At 39.3% G+C, this 27,218-nt stretch overlaps 1 protein-coding gene across 2 annotated transcripts in view; it reads left to right on the top strand.

Moving 5' to 3' along the window:
* The window catches only part of XRN2 (5'-3' exoribonuclease 2), an 85,329-nt gene extending 59,031 nt beyond the window's left edge, over positions 1 to 26,298 (top strand). For both annotated transcript variants that reach the window (XM_073339796.1, XM_073339797.1), the window contains 6 exons: positions 2,645 to 2,713; positions 2,796 to 2,930; positions 4,450 to 4,583; positions 14,826 to 14,895; positions 21,456 to 21,600; positions 25,717 to 26,298. In XM_073339796.1, coding sequence (XP_073195897.1) covers positions 2,645 to 2,713; positions 2,796 to 2,930; positions 4,450 to 4,583; positions 14,826 to 14,895; positions 21,456 to 21,600; positions 25,717 to 25,779 — 616 coding nt within the window. In that variant the 3' untranslated portion in view covers positions 25,780 to 26,298. The remainder of the gene's footprint in view (positions 1 to 2,644; positions 2,714 to 2,795; positions 2,931 to 4,449; positions 4,584 to 14,825; positions 14,896 to 21,455; positions 21,601 to 25,716) is intronic.
* The last annotated feature ends 920 nt before the right edge of the window (positions 26,299 to 27,218 follow it).

A 27,218-nucleotide genomic window follows, 5' to 3' on the forward strand; every position in this document is an offset into this window, starting at 1 on the left:
TGGGAGAGCAATACAGCGGTGCACAGACAATCCAGGAAGTTTTTGGAAAGTGTAGGGGACAATTTCCTGGTGCAAGTGCTGGAGGAACCAACTAGGGGCAGAGCTCTTCTTGACCTGCTGCTCACAAACCGGGAAGAATTAATAGGGGAAGCAAAAGTGGATGGGAACCTGGGAGGCAGTGACCATGAGATGGTCGAGTTCAGGATCCTGACACAGGGAAGAAAGGAGAGCAGCGGAATACGGATCCTGGACTTCAGTAAAGCAGACTTTGACAACCTCAGGGAACTGATGGGCAGGATCCTCTGGGAGAATAACATGAGGGGGAAAGGAGTCCAGGAGAGCTGGCTGTATTTTAAAGAATCCTAATTGAGGTTACAGGGACAAATCATCCCGATGTGTAGAAAGAATAGTAAATATGGCAAGCAACCAGCTTGGCTTAACAGTGAAATCCTTGCTGATCTTAAACACAAAAAAGAAGCTTACAAGAAGTGAAAGATTGGACAAATGACCAGGGAAGAGTATAAAAATATTGCTCGGGCATGCAGGAGTGAAATCGGGAAGACTAAATCACACCTGGAGGTGCAGCTAGCAAGAGATGTTAAGAGTAACAAGAAGGGTTTCTTCAGGTATGTTGGCAACAAGAAGAAAGTCAAGGAAAGTGTGGGCCCCTTACTGAATGAGGGAGGCAACCTAGTGACTGATGTGGAAAAAGCTAATGTACTCAATGCTTTTTTTGCCTCTGTCTTAACGAACAAGGTCAGCTCCCAGACTACTGCACTAGGCAGCACAGCATGGGGAGGAGGTGACCAGCCCTCTGTGGAGAAAGAAGTGGTTCGGGACTATTTAGAAAAGCTGGATGAGCACAAGTCCATGGGGCCGGCTGCGCTGCATCCGAGAGTGCTAAAGGAGTTGGCGGATGTGATTGCAGAGCCATTGGCCATTATCTTTGAAAACCCATGGCGATTGGGGGATGTCCCGGATGACTGGAAAAAGGCTAATGTAGTGCCCATCTTTAAAAAAGGGAAGGAGGAGGATCCTGGGAACTACAGGCCAGTCAGCCTCACCTCAGTCCCTGGAAAAATCCTGGAGCAGGTCCTCAAGGAATCAATTCTGAAGCACTTAAAGGAGAGGAAAGTGATCAGGAACAATCAGCATGGATTCACCAAGGGCAAGTCATGCCTGACTAATCTAATTTCCTTCTATGACGAGATAACTGGCTCTGTGGATGAGGGGACAGCGGTGGACGTGTTGTTCCTTTAGCAAAGCTTTTGACACGGTCTCCCACAGTATTCTTCCAGCAAGTTAAAGTAGAATGGGTTGGATGAATGGACGATAAGATGGATAGAAAGCTGGCTAGATTGTCGGGCTCAACGGGTAGTGATCAATGGCTCCATGTCTAGTTGGCAGCCAGTATCCAGTGGAGTGCCCCAAGGGTCGGTCCTAGGGCCGGTTTTGTTCAATATCTTCATTAATGATCTGGAGGATGTCGTGGATTGCACCCTCAACAAGTTTGCAGATGACCCTAAACTGGGAGGAGAGGTAGATGTGCTGGAGGATAGGGATAGGATACAGAGGGCCCTAGACAAATTAGAGGATTGGGCCAAAAGAAATCTGATGAGGTTCAACAAGGACAAGTGCAGAGTCCTGCACTTAGGACGGAAGAATCCCATGCACCGCTACATACTAGGGACCGAATGGCTAGGCAGTTCTGCAGAAAGGGACCTAGGGGTTACAGTGGACGAGAAGCTGGATATTAGTCAACAGTGTGCCCTTGTTGCCAAGAAGGCCAGTGGCATTTTGGGATATATAAGTGGGGGCATTGCCAGCAGATCGAGGGACGTGATCGTTCCCCTCTATTCGACATTGGTGAGGCCTCATCTGGAGTACTGTGTCCAGTTTTGGGCCCCACACTACAAGAAGGATGTGGAAAAGTTGGAAAACGTCCAGCAGAGGGCAACAAAAATGATTAGGGGACTCGAACACATGACTTATGAGGAGAGGCTGAGGGAACTGAGATTGTTTAGTCTGCGGAAAAGAAGAATGAGGGGGATTTGATAGCTGCTTTCAAGTACCTGAAAGGGGGTTCCAAAGAGAATGGATCTAGACTGTTCTCAGTGGTAGCAGATGACAGAACGAGGAGTAATGGTCTCAAGTTGCAGTGGAGGAGGTTTAGGTTGGATATTAGGAAAAACTTTTTCACTAGGAGGGTGGTGAAACACTGGAATGCGTTACCTAGGAAGGTGGTGGGATCTCCTTCCTTAGATATTTTTAAGGTCAGGCTTGACAAAGCCTTGGCTGGGATGATTTAGTTGGGGATTGGTCCTGCTTTGAGAAGGGGGTTGGACTAGATGACCTCCTGAAGTCCCTTCCAACCCTGATATTCTATGATTCTGTGATCCCTCTGGAGTATATTGGGGGCTGTCTGAGCCAGTATATCCCGTATGCCCTTGCCTGCACTTTTTGCCGGAAGTTTTGGGATAGATGGATAAACAGCAAACTAATAACTTGGCTATTAGAAAAAATAATTCAGCTAAGTGTTCTGTAAATAATGCAAAAAACTACTATTTCATTAGGCTAGTTTGATCTTACTTATCAGGCCAAATGTATATCCAGCATAACTATCTCAAATATTTTTTTCTCTTAGTATCAATTTCAAAGATCCACAATTTCAAGAAGACTTTGTATTCAAAGCTGTAGTGTTACCTGGAGCAAAGTAAGTAATTGTCATCTTTTTCCTTCATTTTTATAATGATGTGTAGAGAAGTAAACTATTGTTCTCTAATTTTAATATTCAGAAAACCTGCACCAGTTCTGAAGCCGGGTGACTGGGAAAAAACCAACAATAATGGCAGGCCTTGGAGGCCCCAGCTTGGTTTTAATCGAGACAGAAGGCCAGTTCATTTGGACCAGTCGGCATTCAGAACGTTAGGGTGAGTAGCTGTGAGAGTGAAAGTAGCAGTTAAAGTAGCAGTCCTTAACTGCTTTGCTGAGATGCCTTTTATCTTCCCTTTTTAATAATAAAGGAATATACAATGATCTATGGTTAAAGTTGGTATTTATATGTAGGACACTTAAACAATTATATGTTGAAAATCGGTACTGATGAGTTACATTTTCAAAATGTTCTCAAATACTTGAATTTTATAGTAAGCTTACATTCTTCTGTTTGATATTTTTCTGTAAAGTATTTCTAATTGGCTTTCCTGCTGTGTTTCTTCAGTACCCCTTTGAAGTACTGGAGATTACAAGGAGACTATTACACGGAAGTAATAGTTAAGATTGTGTAACTAGAACTGGGATGTCTTCCATGTTTTTGTTTTCTTAAATTACATTTGTTCAAAGTTCATGTGGTCTGCCATAATCCATTTGATTTTTGGTCGTACTTTGAACAAAGATGGAAGTCAGTTCACCAAATTTAACTGGTGATGCAGCTCCAAAATTCCAAATGATTTTTCTGAGATTTAGGACTCCCGTATAGTAATGCTGCAAGCAAAGGGAATGATCTGAAATTATACGTCGGAAACTAATGGTTAGGTTTGTATTCCTCTAAGCTGAGGTGCACAGGCAGGCATGCATAATTTTGAATCTGCTCGTTGGGGAGAGTGAGTCGATCTAACAAGCCACTGTGGAGTATTATCAGTATAGAAGTACAGAAAATGTTTTAAAGGTGATTAACGTTACCAAACAGCCAGCTCAGACTGTCCTAATCATTTGGACAGCTGGGCTTCAACCTCTTTCTCAAGGAGGAAGACAAAGGCACTAGAGATAGATAAGAGGCTCAGGGGGAGAGAGACTGCGCTTGTAGAAAGCTAGGAAAGTGAGAGCCTCTGTCCATTGAACTATAGCCTGGAAGAAGGATGAGGAATGACAAGTTGCAAGCCACACTCTTCCTTCCATTCACACCCTGGGAAATAGAATTGTTTCACTGCAAGTGCACATGAATCAACTTCTCTCTTGCCATGCTTTGCCGTCACAAAATGGTAGCTATGTTGAGAACATGTCTTATTAAAACGTTAATTAAAAATACAAGAAAATTCCAGAACAAGCCAACTTCAGAACCTTCATGTGAAGTTACTTCTACACAAAACAATGAAACCGCTCTTAAATGTATCCGCATTTTCATTTTTCTACAGAATATGTATGATAGTTACCTAAACTTTACACTGTGCACACACACAACCCCCCCCCCCAAAAAAAAAAAAACCACCCACCCTACTTTTTCTTTGGTAAGCTGTGGTATAAGAGAATTTTCACTGTAACCAACCAGCTCATAAAATGTGAGCTTCGTTCATGATGTGCATGGGACCCTTACAGGTGGTGAATTGCTGCACTGTTCATGAGCATCTCCATCACTACACTGGAGAAGCTGTGGTATTTCATTGGCTTGGTAGCAGCTGTTCTAGTAAGATGACATTGAGAAAATAACTTTCCATTTCTTTTACGTTACAGCCATGCAATGTCAAGGGAAAGAGGACAGTCAGGAAGTGGAGTCTACAGTAATGCAGCACCACTTGGGGCTTATCAGGGAAACCCCTACAGACCGCTTCTAGGTGGCCAACCACAGATTCCTAAATTGTTGTCAAGTAAGTTTTTTGTTTGTTTGTTTTTCCCCTGCATTATCAAATTTAATGAATTTTAAAATTGAACTGTCTGACTTTTATTTTGCTGCAACTACATAGTATTCTTCACAATAAAGTTAAAGGGATATTTGGTTTAAGAGCATGTTCGTGGGTTCTTTTTCTTGATAGATTGCTGACTAGAGGAAAGGCACTTCGAATGGTTAGGAGTTACAAGACTTGAGTAAAATGAATTATGTTTCTGCTTCTTCATGGGTTCTGATATAGATTCCCCACTGTCCTGCTTTGGAGAAAGGAACCATTATATAAAACAAGAAGTGACTACTGTTGTAACTGCATTACAGCATGGACCAGTGTCCAGTCTGTGACTATGGTGCCGACGGATGCTTTTTTGCAGTTCCTTGTCATTCTCTCCCCTCCCCTCTTCCCTCCCCAACCCCCAGTGTTACAGGTGCTGACGTTGGATGTTAGCTCGGTTGTATTCTTACATTAGGAGCCAGCCTGTTAAATCACTGCTGAGGAAAGCATTTTTAAAAATTCACGACATGGTGTTTCTATTATGTTGGCAGAAAACAACAAAATAGAAAACTAGTTGCCTGCCAATATAAAACAGAAAAGTGATCAATTTAATTTAAAAGAAGTCTTTTCTCAATCTATGAATGAACATGCTTTGTCGGAATATAGAAGTGCAACTACTAAAATCTAGCAGCAGCATTACCTAAAATTGAGTCTCCAAGAGATTCAGCTGGGAGGGACTGGAGGCAGCAGCACAGATGCCTGTGTCACTGTGGGGGTCCGCTGGCCAGCCTCTGCAATATTAATACGGTACTCTAGTATTGAAATAGGTGCATTTGTGCATGTAGAGTTACCATAGATTCCAAGGCCAAAAGGGACCACTGTGATCATGTAGTCAGACTTCCTACATAACACAGGACACAGAACTTCCCCAAAACAATTTCTCTTTGAACTAGAGCATATATTTTAGAAGAATGTTCAAAATTGATTTTATTGCCAGTGATAGAGAATCCACCACAACGCTTTGTAAATTGTTCCAATGGTTATTTACATTAACTGGTAAAAAATTCATGCCTTATTTCCAGTCTGAATTTGTCTAGCTTCAATTTCCAACCATTGTATCTTGTTGTACCTTTGTCTGATAGATTGAAGAGACCATTATCAAATATTTGCTCCCCATGTAGGCACTTACAAACTCGGATTCAGTCACTCCTTAACCCTTTCTTTGTTGAACTCAAAGCGCTCAATTTAGCTTATCACTGTAAAGCATGGCTTCAATCCAAAAAACCATAAGACATGTCTCAAGGCAACTACCATCATATACAGCCTTTACAAAATTAGTTGCTTTCTTTTTTTGCCAAGAGCTAGAATATTGAACAGACTTCACTTTTTTAATCTACTTAAATTGTTACCTTTGTATTGTGTGTTAGTGCTTTGAAAACTTTTTTCTGTAGGAGGCAGAAAGAAAGGGTTTAAACTGTTGTATTGTGGGAATTTGAAACTTTATTCCTGTTCAAAGATTTGTCAGTTATTTAAGTCCCTCATTATTCAAGGGGTTCTGAATTTTGAGCCCATTTCACTTTTAAAATAAGTGTGAAAGAAATGGCTTGAACTGCTTGTGTTGATGTAAACTAAGTTGAGATGTTGCAAATCTCAATATTTAAACTGTTCTGTCCTGCACAGGAAACTTGACCATTTCCTTGTACTCAAAGGGGAAGTAAAAAACCTGTTTTTCCTTTGTGCCTCTCTTGAGCACTACATGAACATCAGCACTTTTTGAGGTAGCCGTTTGAATGTCAACACTGACATTTTGCATCAAAGATGTTTAACATAAGAGTTACACTGACATTGATTGAACTGTCTAGATTGGAAAACTCTACTCAAAGTAGCACTAAATAGAGTGGAACCCTGTTTATCCGATCTAATTGGGACCGGGGCCAGACTGGATAATAAAAAATTCAGCTAATCAGGAGAATGGGCAAAGAGTTTTCTCTCCATTATTTTAAGATGCGGAGTTGCTTTTAAAGTAGCTGACCCATCTTGGAAAAGCATTAAAACATACCTCCTTTCTCATCTACTTACCTACTAAACACAATATACGAACCCTTAGTTCTTGCAAATAAAGTTTTGTTCATTTATTAACAAGAAAACCAATATGAATTTTTAACAAGTTGTACAGGTACTGATAATTTTTACAGTCTAACCCTGAACATTATAGGGACTGTCTACAACAGTGTTTCTTAACCTTTTAATTGCAATTTCCTGGGGCCCCACACCACAGTGGCCCCTGCAAAGCTAAGTTATGTGCTTCAGCCATGGGTGGTGGGGGCCAGAACTAAAGCGTCAATTTTCCATATTCCTGTGTGTGCACACTGGGGGTTCAGTTAATATGGAGAGACGGAAAATGGAGGCTCAGGTAAATGGGGTTCTGCTGTAGTCAAAATCATATTAAAAGGAATATGGATACTTACAATCCTAGAAAATATTGAAAAACTTCTAAAAGGTAATCTTTAAAAGTCCTCTGTACTTTAATCATTGGGTATTCACTGTATGATTGGAAAAATGCCTGAGCTACGTGGCATAATAGATAAATTTCACTGACTGTCACCTTACACCTGGTTAAATACTAATAGTCATGATTTGAAATGAGTTTAGTCTCCTCTTACAAACCCTTCATTAACCTGACATGCCAATATGTTTGGTGTGCCCACAATTGCTCAATATTCATCTGTTTTAAAGGCCTAAGTCACTTAGGGGTTTCACTTCCAGATGATTGATCTTGTGTGGTTGCTCTCTTTGTTGCACAGCTTTGATGCTATTCTGTATGGTGATAGTGTAGTAAAATGTTCTAAGATCTTTTCTGTAAAACTGCATTTGTACTTCATCAAGCAGGATTGCTTTTTTGACCGTGAGCACACATCCCAATGTTAGAAACAGGAGTGGGGGAAAAAACGTGGTGGGTTCTAAGAACATGTAGTGTGTTTAGACTTGACTGGATAACCTCTCATGAACAACCATGAAAGTACAGGCTTTGCCAGAATCCTGATCTCTGAAGCACCAGCAGAAAACATGTCAGATGAGGATTTTGTATCCTGAACAACAGAGCAGAACAGCAAGAGAAGAGACTGAGCACGGGGAGTAAGACTTTTTCCTGTGTTCAGGCCCAGTTACCATGCTTCAGATGGCAAGAGGCTCTTTAAAGTAGGCTTTTTTTACCCTAAAATGATTAATCATTCATACATTGAAATTCTTAAGCTTTCCACCTTCCTTTCTCCCATGATCAGACACTGCTACATGCTCAATCTGTATACAGTGAGGAATGATGGTAGCAGATATATGGAGAGAACTGAGCCACAGAGAGGCAGGAGGAAAGTTAGGTGAACTGCCTGAAAAGGTACTAAAATGATGACTTTCATTTCTCTATTGAATTCTGGGGAAAACCGATTTTGGAAAAAGGATGAGTGACCAAGCTAGTTTTGAAGAGTTGGGACAAGCAGACTAGAGAGAGCAAAAAGCTAATGGGAAAATGTTATAAATTTGCAGTACTTTTAGCCAGCTTGCATGTATGCATGAGAGAAAGAGAAAATTAATTACAGAATGGGAGTGTCAAATTTCATTATATTTCAGTAATAACAAGCCACAGGCAGTGGAAGTGAACAGTAGAGATAAAATAATGGTAGCCATTTTAAATTAAACTTATTGTCCAGTCCCAAACTAAATTAGGTTTACTTAATGACTGCAGGATCAAACCTTTAAATTTATGAGGTATCAGATTGCACATGCAGCTTTCCCAGCTGCTCTAACCAATGTGGAGTGGCTGTGGCTACTAAGAATAAGAACAGCCATACTGGGTCAGACCAAAGGTCCATCTAGCCCAGAGTCTTGTCTTCCAACAGTGGCCAATGCCAGGTGCTTCAGAGGGAATGAACAGAACAGGTAATCATCAAACGATTCATCCCCTGTTGTCCATTCCCAGCCTCTGGCAAATAGAGACTAGGGACACCAGCCCTAACTACTAACTTTGATTTTTTAAAGAAGTGTTTATAGTAATCAAAAATAGAAGAGAACATGTAATGGTGTGGAGAGAAGAGTGTGATAATCAGAATGGAAGGCATAACTGTCTTTTGCCTTGGTCTTAGGAAATACTGAGACTTCAAATCTTTGTGTTCATCTGAAGGGAGAAAAGGAAACAAATGTTGGGATTGAATAACCCATTTGGAGTACCATGAGTGTCTGGTACTGATTTCTGCATTTTTAAAGATCATGTCTTGGCACTTTGAAGGAGAACTTTCAAAGCAATCCTCTGAGCCTTAGACACATGGAGCTGACCTTTTCATTTAGGTACTTATGTGGCTTGCATCACCACAGCATCTGAGTGCATCTCATTGTATAGAAGACACTCCAGATACAAATATGTCCCAATGCCATCATTCCTTCAAATTGAGTAGGCTTGAATCCACTGATCAGCGTGGAATTCCAGTCCATCAGTTTGCCTCAGGCACGATCTTGGGGTTTCTCCTACGTTTTTCCAAAGGAGCCCCATTCTACCAATTGGAAGATTCAGTAAAAGAGCAGATTGTTCCTTGAATGGGTCCTTGGATTTGATTGGTTCTCATATCCAACACTTGCCAAGACAGGAGCATTTCATTTCGTATTCTCATTTGAGCATCTATCTCCAGGGATAATAGTTCAGCTTTTTTTGGTACTGTTGAAGTCTCCCCTTCTTTTGGTGGGGTCCTGCAAATCTAAAATCCAGTCTGTTCCTAATGTTAGATTTTCCATTTCTGTCATTATTATTTCTCTAGTGCTGGTTTCCCTACTCTTCTGTTACATGAGGATTGGTTCTTATGCCCCTGGACTTTCCCACCCATGTAGGGAAAAGGGATGTCAAGTCAACAATCTTATGGGCAGTTCAGCTTTCCTTTAGCATGTGGCATGAGTTGCCATCTTCAGTCATCTTAAAGGCATCTTTCAAAAAGCAAGAGGGTAAAAATGTTGCCGTTGTGTTCGCCATTTCCTAAGCATCCTGAACAGACTTGAGAGACGGCCTGCTCTTGATACTATCTCCATTTAAGAAGATAAAATCTGAATTGGAGGAAGAGGAGGGACAGAAGATTGAGAAGCTTCCTTACTCTTCACCAGTTTCTGTGTTGCCTATTCCCTTCTCTTCTGTTGATGATACTGAGGCCTTCCAGGAGGAAGCTTTAGCTGAGGCCATGAAAATCTAGTTTGGCCTTTCTGCTGCACTCAAGTTATTTACTAACTACCCTAAATTTTGTGGCAGTTCACTTGAGGCTTAGTATCCATCTCTTCCAATACTTCAGTGATTGGTTAGTGAGGGAGCAGATGCTGTAGAGTATACAATCTGGTTTGCCAAAGACTTACAGGGAGTAAGGATAAACCAAGAGAAATCCGTTTTCAGTTCTGCTCAAAAGATGACCCCTAGTTGGAGTATGGTAGTGTCAACATTAGCAAAAGTTGACCTTCTTCAAGAAGGATCTCAGGAAATGCTTGGTGGTGTCCAGTCAATACCTAGTTTGTGTTCCTGAGGCTCCTGGAATTAATGGCATCATGTATCTTAACTCAGTTCCCATTTGCCAGGTAGAGAATGAAGACCTCTGCAATCCAGTGATGGTACTTCAAGATACCATACAGACTAACCTGATTTCAGAAGAAATCTCTCTTCAGATCACTTTTTTCCTATGGTCCTACTGATGGAGGATGCCTCTAAGAGTGCAGCCCACATCTGTGCCTGCTGACAACCCACAGTTGATGGTTTTCTGTGGAGCTCTGGTCACACACACATATTCAAGCTGAGAGCAATTTAGCTCGCATTTGAGTCTTCCTTCAGTAGACAGTAGCTATCTTACTGAACTGGAGCAAACATTCTATATGTGTTTCCTCCAATACAAATGGTTCCCAAGGCAATAAAGAAAGGATTGAGCTATAATCCTACTGATAGCCCTAATTCTGGCTAAACAGGGTTTTTGGGTACTATGGGCTTCTGGATCTAGCTGTGGCAGCTTTCTTGTACCTTCTCTTTCAACTCAAGGACACATGCCTCACCGAAATTCAAAGGCTCTACCATTGGAGCCTCAAATAAGCCTGAGGACAAACTCGTCTTCTGTCAGGAGTTCTTGGAGATGATGTTGGAAAGTCAGAAGTCTTCAGCTAGGAGGTCCTACACTGCCAAATGGAAAAGATTTTCTAAATGAGACACACGTAAATTATATCAAAATCCGATCTGAGCAGCTTCTTTCTGTATAACTATAAAACAACCACAGATGAGATCAGAAGATAGGCCTTAATGGGTGGGAATGGTTGTATGTCAAGATAGTAATCTGACTAAAGAGCTCCTGAAAACTCTCACAATTTTTGTGTTTAAAATGTATTGGAAAAAGTAGAGAGAATGCAGTTAAAACTGTGGATTGAAGAAGCAGAATTTTATTTTAGGAGATTTGTATTTTATATATGATGAGGTAAAATGGGACTCTAGAAGGGCAATGTGGTCAATCAAACCACCACCTCTTTTTCAAGAGCGTGCTGTGGGTGTTTCTTACCGTTGTTCTCTGATTTGACTTTGATGTACCAATTTTCAGTTGATGAATAATTGTCTGTGTGCTGATAACTTGGGGGAGTCAAGTGCAGTCTGGTGGTACTGTGCAAATGGCATATTTGGTTTCTACAATCCAGAGTATGTGATTTATGACTTTCATCTCAGTCAGTAAACTTGTCAATTAGCTGCATTTGAAAAGTGATTTTGATTAGTGCAATCAGTAAACATGAAATCTTGTCTTTGATTGCTACACTGATTAGATAAATTGTTACTTGAGGAGTTGCTGGGGAAGGCAGTTTATATGGCCTTATAGCTCTAGGAAATGCCTAATTTGTAAAGACCAAAGAAAATATTAACTGTCATTTTTTCCTCTCCTGCTTGTACCTTTTTGAAGTGCAATTCACTTTCAGGCTTTTTTTCCTTCTTAAAGTGATCTTCTGTCAGAACCATGCAAACGAATGGTAATAAGTTTGTTTTAAACTCTACTTCATTATTAAGATATTCCTGCTTCTGAATACTTAATCTGTGTGTTCCTTGGTGCTATACAAGGAGATTTGATCAGAGTTACTTCCTGAAGGGAGCTATGTCCTAACTTTTCAGTTGGAGGGGAAGGTTAAAGAGCTTGAAACACACATACACCAGGTGCTCGTGATTTGGGGGTCAAAATGAAAGATACATCCTACACCTGGTGGGGACTAACCTCCTCTCACTGGAGGGCTTTCCTTGGACTTTATTGAGGAGCAGAAGACATGGGGTTTTTATAAGTGAGTGTTGGATTAAATGTGTAGCCCTGAACTGCCAGGAACAAGGACAGCTTCTTTCATCTGCGTGGCCTCCTGGCTGCTTGGAGTGCTCCCCTACTTTCTGGCTGCAAAGAAAAGAGGGAGCACCGCATCTCCATGCTGCTGGAAGTGTGAGGTTTCCCTCCCTTCGCCTTCCCCTCCACCCCACTCCATCTTCTGTGTACTAGACAGGAAAGGGCAGTTTGACTCGCCTCCTCCTTTTTCCCCACCCCCAGGTCTCCCATACTGCTGCTGCTGTCCATCAGCAGTGACACAAGAATCTGGTCAGTCTGTCTGTCAGTTCTTTTACAGGACCCATTACAGCTGTATCTGAGTGGCTTCCAATATTATAAAGCGTACACATAAAAAAACCCAAACCCTCTTCCCTGTAGTCAGCAGGGATTGGACTTAACTTTTGTTCACTACTTGGTTCTTTTTGCGGGGTGTCTGTGGGACAGCTACATCAAAGGGAGTTTTGCACTTCACTCTGGAAGTGCTAACGTTCATGATCATCCCAGCCTCCTCCAGCAGTGAGTTCCAGGTTTGTGGGTCAGCTGCTGAAAGCTCTGTCTCCTGCACACACATCTGACTTACGAAACTCTTAGTTCTGTTTCAGTGGCATGTGTCTGTTGTGAGTAGGTCATGTTCGCACACTGTGAGGTGGTCTCTGAAGTAACTTGGGGGAGGATCTCATGGGGAGCCCTTAAATCAAGGCCCAAACCCATGAATCTGACCAGGCATTCAAGAGGGAGCCAGTGAAAGAGGCCAGAGTGTTGGGGTGATGTTTCTGAGCCTGTGGAACAGCTGTCCGTTTAGGAACCCCGTGACCGTGTTGCTTAGGTACTGAGAATTAAGGAATCTAGCCTAGAGGTTTCATATGGCTGGGTCACCGTGGTAGAGTCCAAGCCCAGGAAAGGGGACAGCTTTTTTTTGACCTCTATAAATATAAAAGTGGGGCCATTTACCAGGACTATGTATGAGACACCAGGTGGACAGCCTAATTAAAAGAATTATGGGCATACCTTTTGGGTTAAATGTTTAATCCTGAAATGCAGATCTTTCGTTTTGCGTCTCTTTTCAAATGGAGTTTGTTTAAAATGAGCGGTTTGAAACTATGGGTCATGGACGATTGAAAAATGGCCAGTATAGTCAGTACTATTCCCTGTCTACAGTACATAGTCAAGTGCTTTGGTACTGTCCTAGTCTGAATGATGAATCTACTTCTCTTAAAGTATCCTATCCTCTCTAATAGACCTCACTGTTTAAACCTTCTGATTCGTCTAATTTTTCCTTATCCTAATTTGATCCCATAAATTCCCCAGCCACTCTCTGGCAACCCTAAAACATTATTTTTATATATAATGCATTATCTTCAAATTAGCAATTAGTTACAAGTGAAATGAGTTTGGGGAATCCCAGTCTAGTCTCTAACGGATATATTGTCCACACTATAAGTAACTTTGTAATCTGGCCGATGTGAGCATGACCCATTCTGATCGAAGGAGGCCCAAGGCAGGAAGAGCAGAAATGTTGGAGATCAGAATTTATTTCCACCAGCAAAGCTGTTATCTTCAGTAGGACCTGCCTGCACTATACAGAGTTCTCTCAAGTGCTACCATAAAAGGTTTCTGTTCAGATCAGACCATTAAAATGCACAAGCAATCCAGTCTGAGTTCCTAGAAGAGAGGCTCATATTTCCTTCTCTCCATGCTTTTCTTAAAAGCTCAATTGAAAAAGTAAATGTAGAGTTCTATCAAATTATTGCTAAGCTTTGGTATCCTTGAATATTGACAATTTAACAGGCTATTACTATCCTATCACAGTATATCAATTAGACAACTTCTGGAACCAGCTGTTATAATTAGGTCACACTTAAACACCATTGAAGATAATCAAAGATGTCACTGAAACTGAAGCTTTTGACTGAGACACAATTTAAGTGTTTTGAACTGACCAGGGAGCTATTGATTAAATGTTTCTTTCATCCTGTTTACTGGTCAATTTATTTAGAAGAACAGCAGCCATTTAATTGCATGTCTTATTAAAGCAAAGTTGTTGCTGGTACATCTTTATACAGAGCTAGCGCTTGACTACAAGAAAACAATTGAAAAGTGGGTGGTCCCTTTCATTACCGTTTCTTACTGCTACAGTGCCATGTGTCCTGAGCCAGATTTTGCCAATTTTTTCCCGTCTGTATAATAAACTGTTCAAAAGGACCCAGAGTGAATCATTATATTCTGGTGGCCAGCAAAGTTGAAAATATAGTATTCTTAAATCATGTCTACACCCTATCAGCTTTCCGATTGTATGGTGAATAATTCAGCCTAATAAAGAGGACAGAATTATTGGTTGATGCTTATAAAAATATGGCAATTCATTATCAGTGTGTTTCTCCCCCCACCCATTTACAAAGTTCACACATACTGGCTTATTGGTGGATGTATTTGGTGGTAATGCTAAACGTTGTCTGAAAGAGGCTTTTCAAAAGTTGTGGTAGGAGTCGTAATTTCTTTTGTTGTAAAAATTCCAGAAAATGTATTCCTTCAGAGGTTTAAAACATTAACCAGTGTATTGGTCCCAGTAATTGTAATTTTTTTCCTCTTGATTACCTGAAATTTAGCTTTCCATTGTGTATATCAATAAGATACGAATGGAGACATTTTGCTCTTACACCGGTTTCAAGTCACAGTTATTCCACTGAAGTCCGTGGAATTATTTTACAATTACACCAGTGTAGAGTAAAAATTTGGCCCAAAAGTATTTGGCAGCAAGTCCAATTTGGGGGGTTTGTTAGTACTCTGAAACTTTTAAAAATTTGTTTTTAACACCTACTTGACAATAAGTGATGTATGGGACTGGTTTTTGCATATTTGACTTTTTTGTTTCATTACACAGATCTACGGCCCCAAGAATCATGGCGTGGTCCCACACCTCTGTTTCAACAGCCGCCACAGAGATATGAAAGGTAAATTTTGTAAAAAGCTTTTAAATATTTAGCTCCCTCATAGTCTACAAAATGTTATTTGTTAGTCTTAAAAACTAGGCTTTTAATTTTCTATTTAAATTTATTAACTCTTAAAAACAAATTGTTACAAGATCTTAAATCCATGATTTATTTTTATTCTGGGGTGTGAAATTCAGTATTTCTCTTTTTAAAAGATTGAGTTTCTGGCTAAGAAAGAAAGAGAAAACCACGTTCTATTAAAAACCAGAAACTTCAAAATTAACTTTACTGTTGATGCTTTGGTTACCATTCTTGGATCTTTGGCCTTTATCTTATTGAAGCTTTTGAGATACCATGAAATTCAACACAGAGAGCTTAAAACTGCATTAGATTTTTGTACAGGCTAAACAAATTTCTTTTTAGGAGGGTTGTGGAGCTTAATGAGGCATAACTAATTGTGTTCCACTTTTATCATTTCTGTGCTGGAACCACAGCATTAGTACAGACTAGCCATTGATTCTTGCTACAAACCTCTTGAAGTCCTAATCAGCTTCTTTGGTACAACTTTTTCAGGCCTGACAAGCCTATTGTAGGGTAGTGTCACTGTAGGTCAGTAGTTATTAGTTGCCACTGAAAACAGTTTCTTTAACTACTTAAGACTGAACTGAATTAAATGCAGAAGGGACTCAGAGGAGGATTATAGAATCTGCAGTCCAATAAGTACCATGGAATAGAAAGAATGTGACATGGTTTGATAATAAGGGATGTTTTACATGTGTTCCTTCATTGATAAGTTGTATGCCCTTAAGTCGGAAGGACTTTACAAACTCCAGGATATCTGAATGCTATGAATAATTATATTAATATATATATATAGTGCAATTTTAGAATACAGATTTAAAATGGACACTAACTTTTACATATGCTACGTTTACTTACAGCTGTTAATGCTGAAAAGAATCAGACTGGGGAAAAGTTGTTTGGCTGTTAACAAATACGCATATTTTCCATGGCAACATTTTTATCTCTCTCAAAATCAGTTCAGTTTTACTTTAATTTGCCATCTTTAATGTGGAATCTTGCCTTATAAACTTTATTTTCAGGGTTATATTCAACAATGTAATAAACTGAAATACCTGATCTTAACTAAAAGTAGCTTCACAAGTAGCTATTGTTTTCTTTTTTTAATGAAACAGTACTGTGTGTTTTGGTAACTTGTAATGGTTTTTTTACAGTGCTAGGAATTTCATTCTATTGGTCGGCTAATTTCACTGATTCAGTATAATTGAACTAAAATTTCTGTTTGGGCTTCTGGATTTCCAACTTCCTACTTCCACCTCTTCAACCAATCCTGACGTGCGTGCGTGTGTCGTATAGTTTTAATAGTGGGGGAGGTCTTGGCATGGGGGCACAGGACTTAGTTTCCTTTTTAACATTGGAAAGATGCTTGTACTTAGGGTCCAGACATCTGGCTGTACAGCTATATATTGTCTAGTCTAGTATATGGTGGCATCACTGGCTCCTTAACCTTACCCAGTGTGCTTTCAGTATTGTAGGAGGTGGGATATGTGGACGTTGTGCAGTGTGTTAGTAATGTTACAATGTGGAGATCACCATTCATTTCTTAAACTTCCATTTTCAGTATTCCTCCAATTACTTTATGGGACTGAAGTTGTTCATGTCATGGCTTAGCCAAGAAGGGAATCTCTTTGGAAAGTTTGCAGAAAATCCTTCCAGCTTTGAAATGAAAATAAGGTGGCTTTTCACAATTCAAGATTTTTTTTTCTAGTACTTTTTGTGTTCATACCTCTTTGGTTTATAAAACCACTAGCTTGCTTGACTTAGCTCCCCAGTGGGGACAAATACACTCACTATGTTCATGAAGATACTTGATTAGGAAGACAAAAAAAAGTTTAAAATGTTTAAATGCACTGAGCACTGACATTAAATTACTTGCCTTACTGATTTAAGCATGCATCTAAAAGGTGATGGGCGTGAATATTTGCATAGTTGAACAGACTCTCTGCCAGTGCCTCTAAAGGACTTGAGATTGGGGGAGAGTTGGTTGTAATAGACATGATACTACTTTAGACCTGGGACTATTTTATTGGTTCTAATGCCCTATAGAGTAGTGGTTTTCAACTTGTTGATAGTTACCCAGCAGGAGGGAAGTGGCCACCAAGTTTTTGTGGCATTGTGAGGCTGCTGTCCATGTGCTGGTTTGCCACTGTCCACTGCTGCTGATGGTTTCTCCTCTTGTTCTGCCTGGGTTGGGGCAAATTGGGAAGCAAGTGGGTATTGAAATCATAACAGAGGGCGGGAGCAACACAATAAGGAAGAAAGTCTTCACCTAAAGGAGGCAGGACTGGGAGAATGGAACCTCCTCCACTCACAACAGCCAGCAGGGAATGTGGATGTAGTCCCATCCCTGACAATGAATCTTGAGGGCTCAGTGAAGCCGGTTCAAAGATGTCTGGAAGGCTGGATTGAAAGTGGTCAGATTTTTGGCTTGCTGGAGGGAAACGTGGTGCTTATGAAATGCTTCTCTCAGAATCAAAATGAGCATGTTGTCTGTACAGGAGTGTTTACGTTTTTAGAACCAGTGGTGTGAGAGTCTCAAAGTATATGTAGGGGAAATAAATTATTAAAACCGCAGGAAGTTACTGTTGAACAGAGCAGCTGCTGCGTACTTGCAAAGAGTCTTACTGATCTGAGAAGTTCTGATACAGTCCATCTAAAATCTAAAGCATTTAAGGCCTAATTAACACTGAATAAGCATGTGAGAACATAGGTGCTGGAACGAGAGATGCTGGGCGTGCTGCTGCACCCACTGGCTTGAGGTGGTTTCCATTATATACAGAGATGACAGTTTTGGTTCAATGGGTCTCAGCACCCCCACTATAAAAATTGTTCCAGTACTGCTGTGTGAGAATGCTTTGTGTTCTAGGCTTGTTTTTTCCAATGGCAGTGGCTGGACTTAATTGAGAAGCCTTATATATTTGTAATGTTGTTTGTGAGCGATGTTGATCATAACACTAGAAACCTTGAGAGATCTGGGTTGGACCCTCGCATTTCAGGGAAGAGAACACCATCATTTCACTATGGGTATTAATGGCATAACTGGAAAATCTAAACTGAGCTAGGATCGTTTTAGTCTGTGCTTGGATGAAATCTCTAATGAAAATCAGGTCTGAAACATATTAACATTTTCTTGCTATGAAACACCTTCCTAAAGCAACCATAACTGTCACTTACCATGCATGTTAGGGTTTCATTACACAATCATACAATACTGGGTAATAGATCATGTTTTGTCCTAATTCAAATACAGCACAAAGGGCACTGCCCTTCTGTCTGTGACTTTGTATAACTGCATGTATATTAAGGGGTCAAGCTGTATATTAAGACAGAGCCTAGATCCTATAGTAATACATATGCACAATAGCACAGAATTTATTCCTGTGGGAACTGTAACTTTTAATTTCCTGATTTGTCAGATTAAAATGTCAACTGTAATCTTGCATTAATACGGTTTTGGCATATAAATAAGGTACATAACCTAGTGAGTGAAGAACAGAATAGAAGTCTGGATGCTGGTTTGGTTACTTCTAATACTACATAGTACTTGCACAGCATTTTGAACATGTTAGATGCTATATAAATATTCAGTAACTTAACAGGTTTAGCTAAAATCTTCCAATCATACTACATAGCTGTTTCATTTTTACAGTGGCTTGAAAACAACAGAAGTGTCTAACAAGCTTTTAAATCTAAGGAACACTCATAGTACATTGTCGATCCATCTTAGTAAACACTCCTAATATGCAGACTTACAAAATTACACTGCTGAAGTTAATGTATGTTTTGCCTAATACAAAAATATATTGTGTAAATTTTGCCCTGTGTGCAATAACTGTGAATTGCCAAAATCCTTTATGAATAATTGTTGCTGCACATGCATATTGTCTTATTAAAAATCAACATATTGACTATTTAATCACTGCTTGGGATGGTTTTGGGGGGCGTTAAATACTCCAAATTCATGTTATGCACTGACTGCCTGAATAATTTTAACTCCTTATTTAAGATCACCTTGAGTTACAAATGCATTTTAACCACAGTCCCTTGGCATTTGTATAGAATTTAAACATTCATTTAAATGGAATCTGTTTTGACAGTTTTATTAGGAGAGACCTTACAGAAGCCTATGCCTACATAGACTTTTGTGGCGTAGTGACTTTATAATGGAAATGTTGACAAACTTACTGAAATCAAGGGATTGTTAGTTAATGAAAACCAAAGCTCATGCTACTTAATGTTCATAGTGCTTTGATGGAATTTTCTGCTGTCGCCACTATGATTTATCTGACAAAATATCAAGACATATTTTGAATCCAGTGTTTTGCCTTAAGAGGAGGATATTATTTCCTTGAAAGGTAAAATAAAAATATTGCTGAACATGTATTTAAGCAAAAGGAATATTTCCGCATGATTGTTAGGTGATCTGGAGTGCTTAATTCATCCTGCCATTGATTTTAAATAATTACAGTATTGGCCTGAGTAGTAAATGTTTCAGATAACGTTTTATGAATGCATTGTCTGTTGTTTGAGACAAAAAAATAGGTAAAAGGGGTGTATAATTCAGCAGTAATTAAGGTTTTGCTTCTGTGCAACATTTAGTTCTGTTTCAGTAAATATCGTTTTGCATATTGCTTGTAAGTGCCAACTATGCATTCAGCATGAAAGTCATACTTCATACTAGGAATCTTGTCCTTTTGTCTCTGTGGACAGTAAGAGTTCTCATTGCCTAGGCTTTGGACATCATAACTGTTCTTAAAATCTGGCCAGACAAAGTAAACATAATGCAGTTTTTACAATGTAAACCTAAAATGAATGGGAATAGGAATTTAAACATGAAAGCCCCTCTTTAAATATGTACTTTTCCCCCATCTTGTTATATTTACCTTTTTGTGTTTTGGGTTCTCAGAAACAGCTTGCCATGATCAGTGCATTGGCTTAATATAGACTTATGTCCCCATTCCTATCAGTGAAGTTCACATTAAACCACATTAAAACGTTCCCTACCCCCACCAGTCCTTCCCTCAGTAAGCCCTACACTGATCTTTCAGCTGTCTTACAGGTGGCTATGTGTAATATGCTTGTATAAACTTCAAGAAGGAGAATGTGATCACCTTATTTAAAACCCTGAGTGCTTGCTTGAATAGAGTAGGCCAAATTCAGCCTCGGTGTCACTTCATTGACTTTGGTAGAGTTCTGGCAGGGATGACTTTTAGTATCTTTAATCAAATGGATCCAGCCCCGGGTTTTTCAAAGACAAGGGAAGTAATACTGAAGTTAGTGTTATTACAATCAATTTTAAAATTAAACGGTTACCCCATACATCAGTTGTCCAATATTTTGATATTTTAGGCTAATTACTTTCCTCCTTTGCTCAGAGATCATAATAGAATATCAATGTATACATGTTGAACTGTAACCAAAACAGATTTAAATTTACAGGATTTGTGTATGAATTGTGGTGAATAATATCTAATTTTCTAATTAATTCTCTTTCCCCTCAACACACTGTGGTGTGTTCTCTGCAGAAAATATGGATTTTGAATTCTCTAGCAGTGGAGAGATCATGTCCTAAGCAGTACATGGCTATATTATTTTTATTAATATTTGTAATAAAACAAGGATTGGATCTGCCTGTTTTATATTTGTAATTTTAGACTAGCTACTTAAAGGCAATAAAATATTTCTTGCTGCTAGTAATCTAGGATGAGAAACTAGGTTAAAATAGATGTTGAATTTGTGTTCCCATATAAACTGTACAGCAAATGTCAGTCAGTCCATGCCAATTAGTGCTTATGTTGCTAGGTCACCATGGTCAATTGAAAACTGCATCAATAGAACTTGAAAAGGTTTCTTCCCGATCAGACCTTCTGACATATTGAGCAGAATAATGGATGGGAAAAAACAGCCAAGGCCCCTACCCTAGATTCAAAATACTCGGCAGTAAGAATTCATTTACAACCTGCAATTAACTAGAAAGAATGGACTCCCACAAAGTCTGGACATTTAGAAAATAAAGCTTCATTCTCCTGTGTTGCACGTTTACTCTTTGGATAGTGTGTTACATTTAGCTAACGCAGTGACGTTTTGTTTCAAATCTACATTGGCAGTCACTTCAAACAGACTGGCAAACCTGTCTCTAAAATACAGGATGAGCAAAATCCTTCTAGGGAGTTCAAAAAATCCCTGACTCTGCAAAATTAAATTTTCATTCTTTCAAAAGCATCTGTTTCTTCACCTTAGTATGTTTGAGAGTGAAGCAGTGTGTAAACATGGTCTGATAGTTAAAATTGTGCAGGACTTCTTCCTTACAGGGTGTGGGCCAAATCATTTAGAGGCACTTCTAGCTCCCGTAGATTGTAACATGGCTATGCAATTAACACAATAGATCTGTGCTTAAGCAAATCGAACCATTTATTATACGTCTATAAGAAGTTGGGTTTTGTAATATGACGTTATATATACATTAATAACATGCTATAATACACATGTTCTTTACACAGAAATTCTGGGGCTGCCCCTCTTCTATCTTGGAACCGCATGCTACAATCCCAGGGTGCAGCATTCCAGCAAAATCAGTACCAAGGACTAGGTGGACCAATGAATTACCCCCACAGACCTGATGATCGAATGGATAGAGGAAGACAGGTAATAAAGCACTGTGTGATTGTACGTTGTTTTCTTCTGGGTCACTTGTGCAGTATCTGTGTTATGGGAAAAGGGAAAATACTCACCGCAAATGTTTCTGCCAAGTAAAATCTTCTGTTTTGTTTTGAATCTTAACGTGGTTCTGTTTTAGGGGTTTGTCTTTAACACATCCTCATAGGTGAATTGAAGGACATATCAAACCCCTAAATTTAGAATATCTATAGTTAGAATTTTTTTCTTTTTGCTGAAAGATACTGATTTAACTTAGACTGGAAACTATTGGGCTACTAGACCCTAATAGCCAAAAGTGCACACGTGTATGCATGTGTGTAGCTAGCTAGTCTTGGAAGGATTCAGTTTTCATTGGTAACTGTCGGTAACGGTTCATTTCACTGTAGACACACAAACAGATGAATAAAATATTTCCATCAGTGATGATCAAAACTTACAGCGAGGCAAAATAAAAAATGCTGCTGGAGAGCTTTCTGGAGTTGAATTTAAAGGATATTTACTTTGTATATTTTTGACACGTAGTGACGACAATTTATATCACTGGTTCTCAAACTTTTGTACTGGTGACCCCTTTCACATAGCAAGCCTCTGAGTGCGACACCCCCCCCCTTATAAATTAAAAACACATTTTTATATATTTGACCCCATTATAAATGCTGGAGGCAAAGTGGGGTTTGGGGTGGAGGCTGACAGCTCGTGATCCCCCATGTAATAACCTCGTGACCCTCTGAGGGGTCCCGACCCCCAGTTTGAGAATCCCTGATTTATATTAAGTTATAAAACTTTAATTTTTTTAATATAAACTCTGTCATTAAGTTGTATGAGTGCCCCATAATTTCATTCAACTGTGAACATTTAAATTGATAAAAAGGGGGAAAAAAGCTTAAATATCGTCAGTGTTATCTGTTGAAATTATAAAAAAGCAAATTGAATTCTGCCAAGCCTCTCTCCCCTACACACACACAGTCGCGCACACACACTAAAGTTACTTATTTAGATTTAAGTTAGCAAACATTAGAGAGTTCATATTCAAACCTGAGGTGGTCTTGCCATCATTTAAAAAGTACAATATAAATTTAATAAACAACCAAAAACGACAGCATATCGAACCCCTTCTCCCCACACATGCACACGTTCTCCATTTTCCCAATAAATGGGTAACGCACCAGGATGCACAGTTGTACCCTCCCCCCCCCACCCCCAGCAATGTGGCTGAAAGCTATGAAACTTGAAGATACTTTCCTCCTTATTTCTGTTAATTTTTAAAGTAGTTTCTCATACTCCCCTGCTCCCAGCTGTAGGATATGGTTATTATCAGAAGGGTAAGTTCTGGCCTGTACCCCACATGCTGGATAACTACCCAATCTTCTTGTTCTTCCCATTTTATAAATATAAAATAAAACCCATTTAATTGGGAACCTGATACTGATGAATCAGTTGCATTAAATCTGCCTTACACCACAGTAAAATTGAAGTAACTTCATTGGATTCAGTGTTATGCCAGTGTAAAACGAGTAATACAACGATGAGTCAATATCCATATCTGCTTTGCTGGGATAATTGCTTGGATACAAACTTACATTTCAGTGTCTAATGATAAAATTATGCTCTTAATTCTGAAAATTCCATTTTGTTAAAATACAAGTCTATTCAATATGCAATATTGTTGGAGTGGTGTCAATCCCAGGTTATTAGAGAGACAAGGTGGGTGAGGTAATATCTTTTATTGGATCAACTTGTATGTGCTAACCACTTATGCTAAACATCTGTTTGATCCTGTATTTAGCCATGACTCTCTAAGTAGCTTCCCCAGACCTGAAGAAGAGCTCTGAGGCTCAGAAGTTTGTCTCTCTCACCAACAGAAGTTGGTCCAATAAAAGATATTATCTTACCCACCTTGTCTCTCTAATAAGCCTATTAAGATCATTGGACAGTTGTCATTTAGTGCTTGCTAGTGTGAATTTCCTGCTATGGCTTTTTCACCGCATCATGTTTCCCTTCTCTATTACAGTGGGTCATTTTTACTTGAATGATCTATAAATGAGTTGATGACTTGTACTGTGGCTATTCTTTAAAGCAACTCATAACATATATACACACACACAGACACATACCAGCATAATATACATTTGTGGGAGCCTCTGGTAAGCATGTTTAAATAGCCCCATTTCAAGAAGATGTAATTTTTGTAATGAACATTTCAAATGTGGCATCAACCAAAGTGTGTGACAACAACGAAGCTGTTTTGGCCATCTCTGCCCTAGGGAAATTCTTGATAAAATTCCCACTGTAGCCAAGGCTGATTCATCTGAATCAGTGATAGGAGCCCCAGGGAGGCAGCCTGCCAGCTGCCAACACCATTTCCATCCTCATGTCTCTTAGTTTTGCAGGATTACATGATGCTGAAACACCTGCAGCCAGCAGGTGATCTACCCTAGTGCTCCTAACTCTACACTAGTTCAGCTGAACCTGTATTAGCAACAGTGGGATCTTTCCTTGAACTAAGGACCTTGTCACAAAGCTTTAAAGATCAGTCTGGTAATGTCTTTAGCTCAAGCTGCTTCTCTGGTTTGGAGTATGGTAAGAAAGAAGTGGGCTTATCAGGTATAGGCCTGTTAGCAAAGTTTAAAATGCTCAGGAATGGCTGTGAAACCCTGCTGTAGACAAGCCATGTTTTAACACTATTTGGCCTGTGTAGAGGAGATCAGATTGTGTTGGTTCTAGCCTGGGGCACTGACTGGGCTGACATCTTTTAACATAGTGTGATTCTGTCTACACTGGTTTGTTAAACCATACCAGAACCTTCTTCATCTACACCACACTTTTTAAGTATAATGGCTGAACTTTGCGAAAAGATGTGTATTGACAGGGTCAGTTCTGGAAATCTCTAATGGAATTACTTAAAATGCATCTTCACCAAGAAGCTTGAAAGCAAAGAATATATGCATAATTGCCCCAGTCCACAATATGAGCAGTTGTGATGATAAATAAAAAAGGAATGAGGTATTCTCAGGGCTTGGGTGAGGGGAGAGCATTGAAATCAGGCTGGAAAATTGGATACTCATCCTCCCTCTGCAACTTTCCTTTGACCTCCTATGGTAAAGTTTGGGATTATTGGTAACAATGGTAGGCACCACATTTTCAGTTTGGAGGGAGATTCAAGTTGACTTCTCTAAATTCCCCTCAGATAAGCTTATCACCATGAATCTGATATATTGGGTGTGGCAACTAAATTAAATACAAATTTATATCTAAAGCAGTAACCACTTTACTTGAAGTCTTTTGTACTCTCAGTACTCAGTCAGTTGACATGCATTGCTATCATGTCACCTAGTGTTTAAAATGCTCTTTAAAACAGAACGGATGCCTGCAAGAAGCCAGCACAACAGAAATGCATCTAACAAGAAAAGTCTCATGTATCTGGTTTTTGCTTTGGCAGAAGATCAGTTGTCTACAGCTAAAATATACAGACTTGTACTTTTATGTAAATGAAATCGAAATAAAGACAAAACACTGTATAAGTTAATCATAATGGGTAGGTTAAGATGAAGCCTAACTAGGATAGAAGTATCCTAGGTGTCAAAGCATACCCTTACTGTGCATCTGAAGGTATTCTACTTTCCACTATTAGTGTAAAATGTGTGCGCACACGTGAGTGTCTATATATACATAATGGCAGAGCCTCGTTTACTTCATGGATTTACAAAGTTTGCTTTTCAAATCCTGCCCTTGTTTTCATTTTGCACCTTTTTAAATTCCACTATTACTGAAAGCAAAAGGTTAGCAGTTACTTCTGCAGCTCAAATCACCCTCAGTGCTGCCTTTTGACTTTTTGCTTTCTCGTTTAGGATTATTAAATCTTTTCCAACACACATGGAAGTGTGAGGTTGGTGTTGCACAGAGCTCACTCCTTGTGTAGAAGCTGAAGTGTGTGTGTCCAGGAGAGCATTTGTAAACACTATTAAGAGATGTTTAGCTCTTTCTTTGATATCTTTCTGTGTAAAGGCTGTATTGTTTCGGTTTTGCATGGAGTCTGAAGCTAGGCTACCTTGTTTATTGTGACAGTAATCCAGAAAATAAACCCTTGCTTTTGTTTGTTTGCAGGGATATGGCCCCGGGAGGCCCTACCCTTTGCCACCTCCCTCTGGAAGATACAACTGGAATTAGACGCTTGAAGTCTTCTGTCATCAAACCCTGTTTTTACAATAGCCGTGGACAGAAGGCATCTTTGAGAAATGTACTAGTAGTTTTTAAACTGCAATGTGTGTTTTACCTGTGTATATTTCTTACTGATAAGATTTTTTTTGGGGGGGGGAGGGTTTTTATGTTGCTTTGAAACTGTGCTGGAGAAGACGTAAAGCCCTTACGTGCTTGAGAGAGACATTTCATGAAGTAGGAGTACTGTTCTGCCTTTCTTACTAGCTAAGCATACATTGCATATGCCTGTCAATTGCAAATCAAAACACCCTTTACTTCACAACATAAGAGCCCAAAAATAGACACTGATTTTTAAAGAGTGCCTAGAAATAGGGGTTTATTAGCTGTGAAGGTAGGCACAGCAGGTAATCTAAAAAACACAGGGTTTAAAGACACGCTTTTGTCCGTATTCTTTTTAATAACACTTCATTGATGTATTTGCCTCTCGAGTTTGATTTCTGGACTTGTAAGTAAAAATGTTTCAACTTTTGTCTGGTGTGTTCTTGCTCTTTTATGCCTTTTACCTGGTAGAATATGAAATTAACAGATCTTTTACAGAAAATCACGTTTTCATACAAAGGTTAACCAACCATTAGCTGGCTAGTATATGGGTGTATTTCTTAGTAATTTTCAAAGGGGTTTGTATTCAGTGTATTGAATATTGAAATATTCTGTTTTTACTTGACTGCCCTATGAAGTGGCTTTTGAAAATGTGCACTAGTATTAAGTGGCTTATGACTCTTTCTTCTGGAATATTTGTGTAGTTTTTATCTAAATGCATATGCACATCTTTCTTTGTTTGGTATTAATTAATAGCTTGGAAAATCCTCCTTTATAAACATCTGTATTTTTAAAAGACTCTAAACCTTTTAGTTTGCCCTTAAAAAAGTAAACAGTTCTCTGCTCCTAACATACACCATCAGGTTAAGTAAACTATTGAAAAACGGATGCAATATCTCTAAGTATCTCATTTTATATTTTTCTTTAATATGCACATGTATGTGTGCGTAACTGTAGCCTACCTAAAATGTAAGTATTTTTTAACTCTTACACAAGGTTATAAGAAATTGTCTCTCCTGGACCATCTGATATAGGCAGTTAAGCGGCGTCCTCCTTCAAGGGCACAAATGTTAATACTCAAATATCAGGAAAAAAGACCAGACCCACGTAACCTTGAGAGGAAGAAATCATGAACCTCGATTCATTTGCAAGTGATTGGGGATGGAGCAGAATACTTCATTGTGATTCGAAAAGTAGTCCTACTGTTAGAAACGGATGTATGCCATCAGATTGCAGTGGCCTATAGTGCATTACGTTAAAATGGTGTGTTGAACGGAACAGGAGCAGCAGTGAAACTGAATTTTCATACATACAGGCATTCTCAAAGCACTCCCCCTGTGTATGGGTGT

Source organism: Lepidochelys kempii, chromosome 3, assembly GCF_965140265.1.
Source record: "Lepidochelys kempii isolate rLepKem1 chromosome 3, rLepKem1.hap2, whole genome shotgun sequence".
In the NCBI taxonomy this organism is placed as follows: domain Eukaryota; kingdom Metazoa; phylum Chordata; order Testudines; family Cheloniidae; genus Lepidochelys; species Lepidochelys kempii.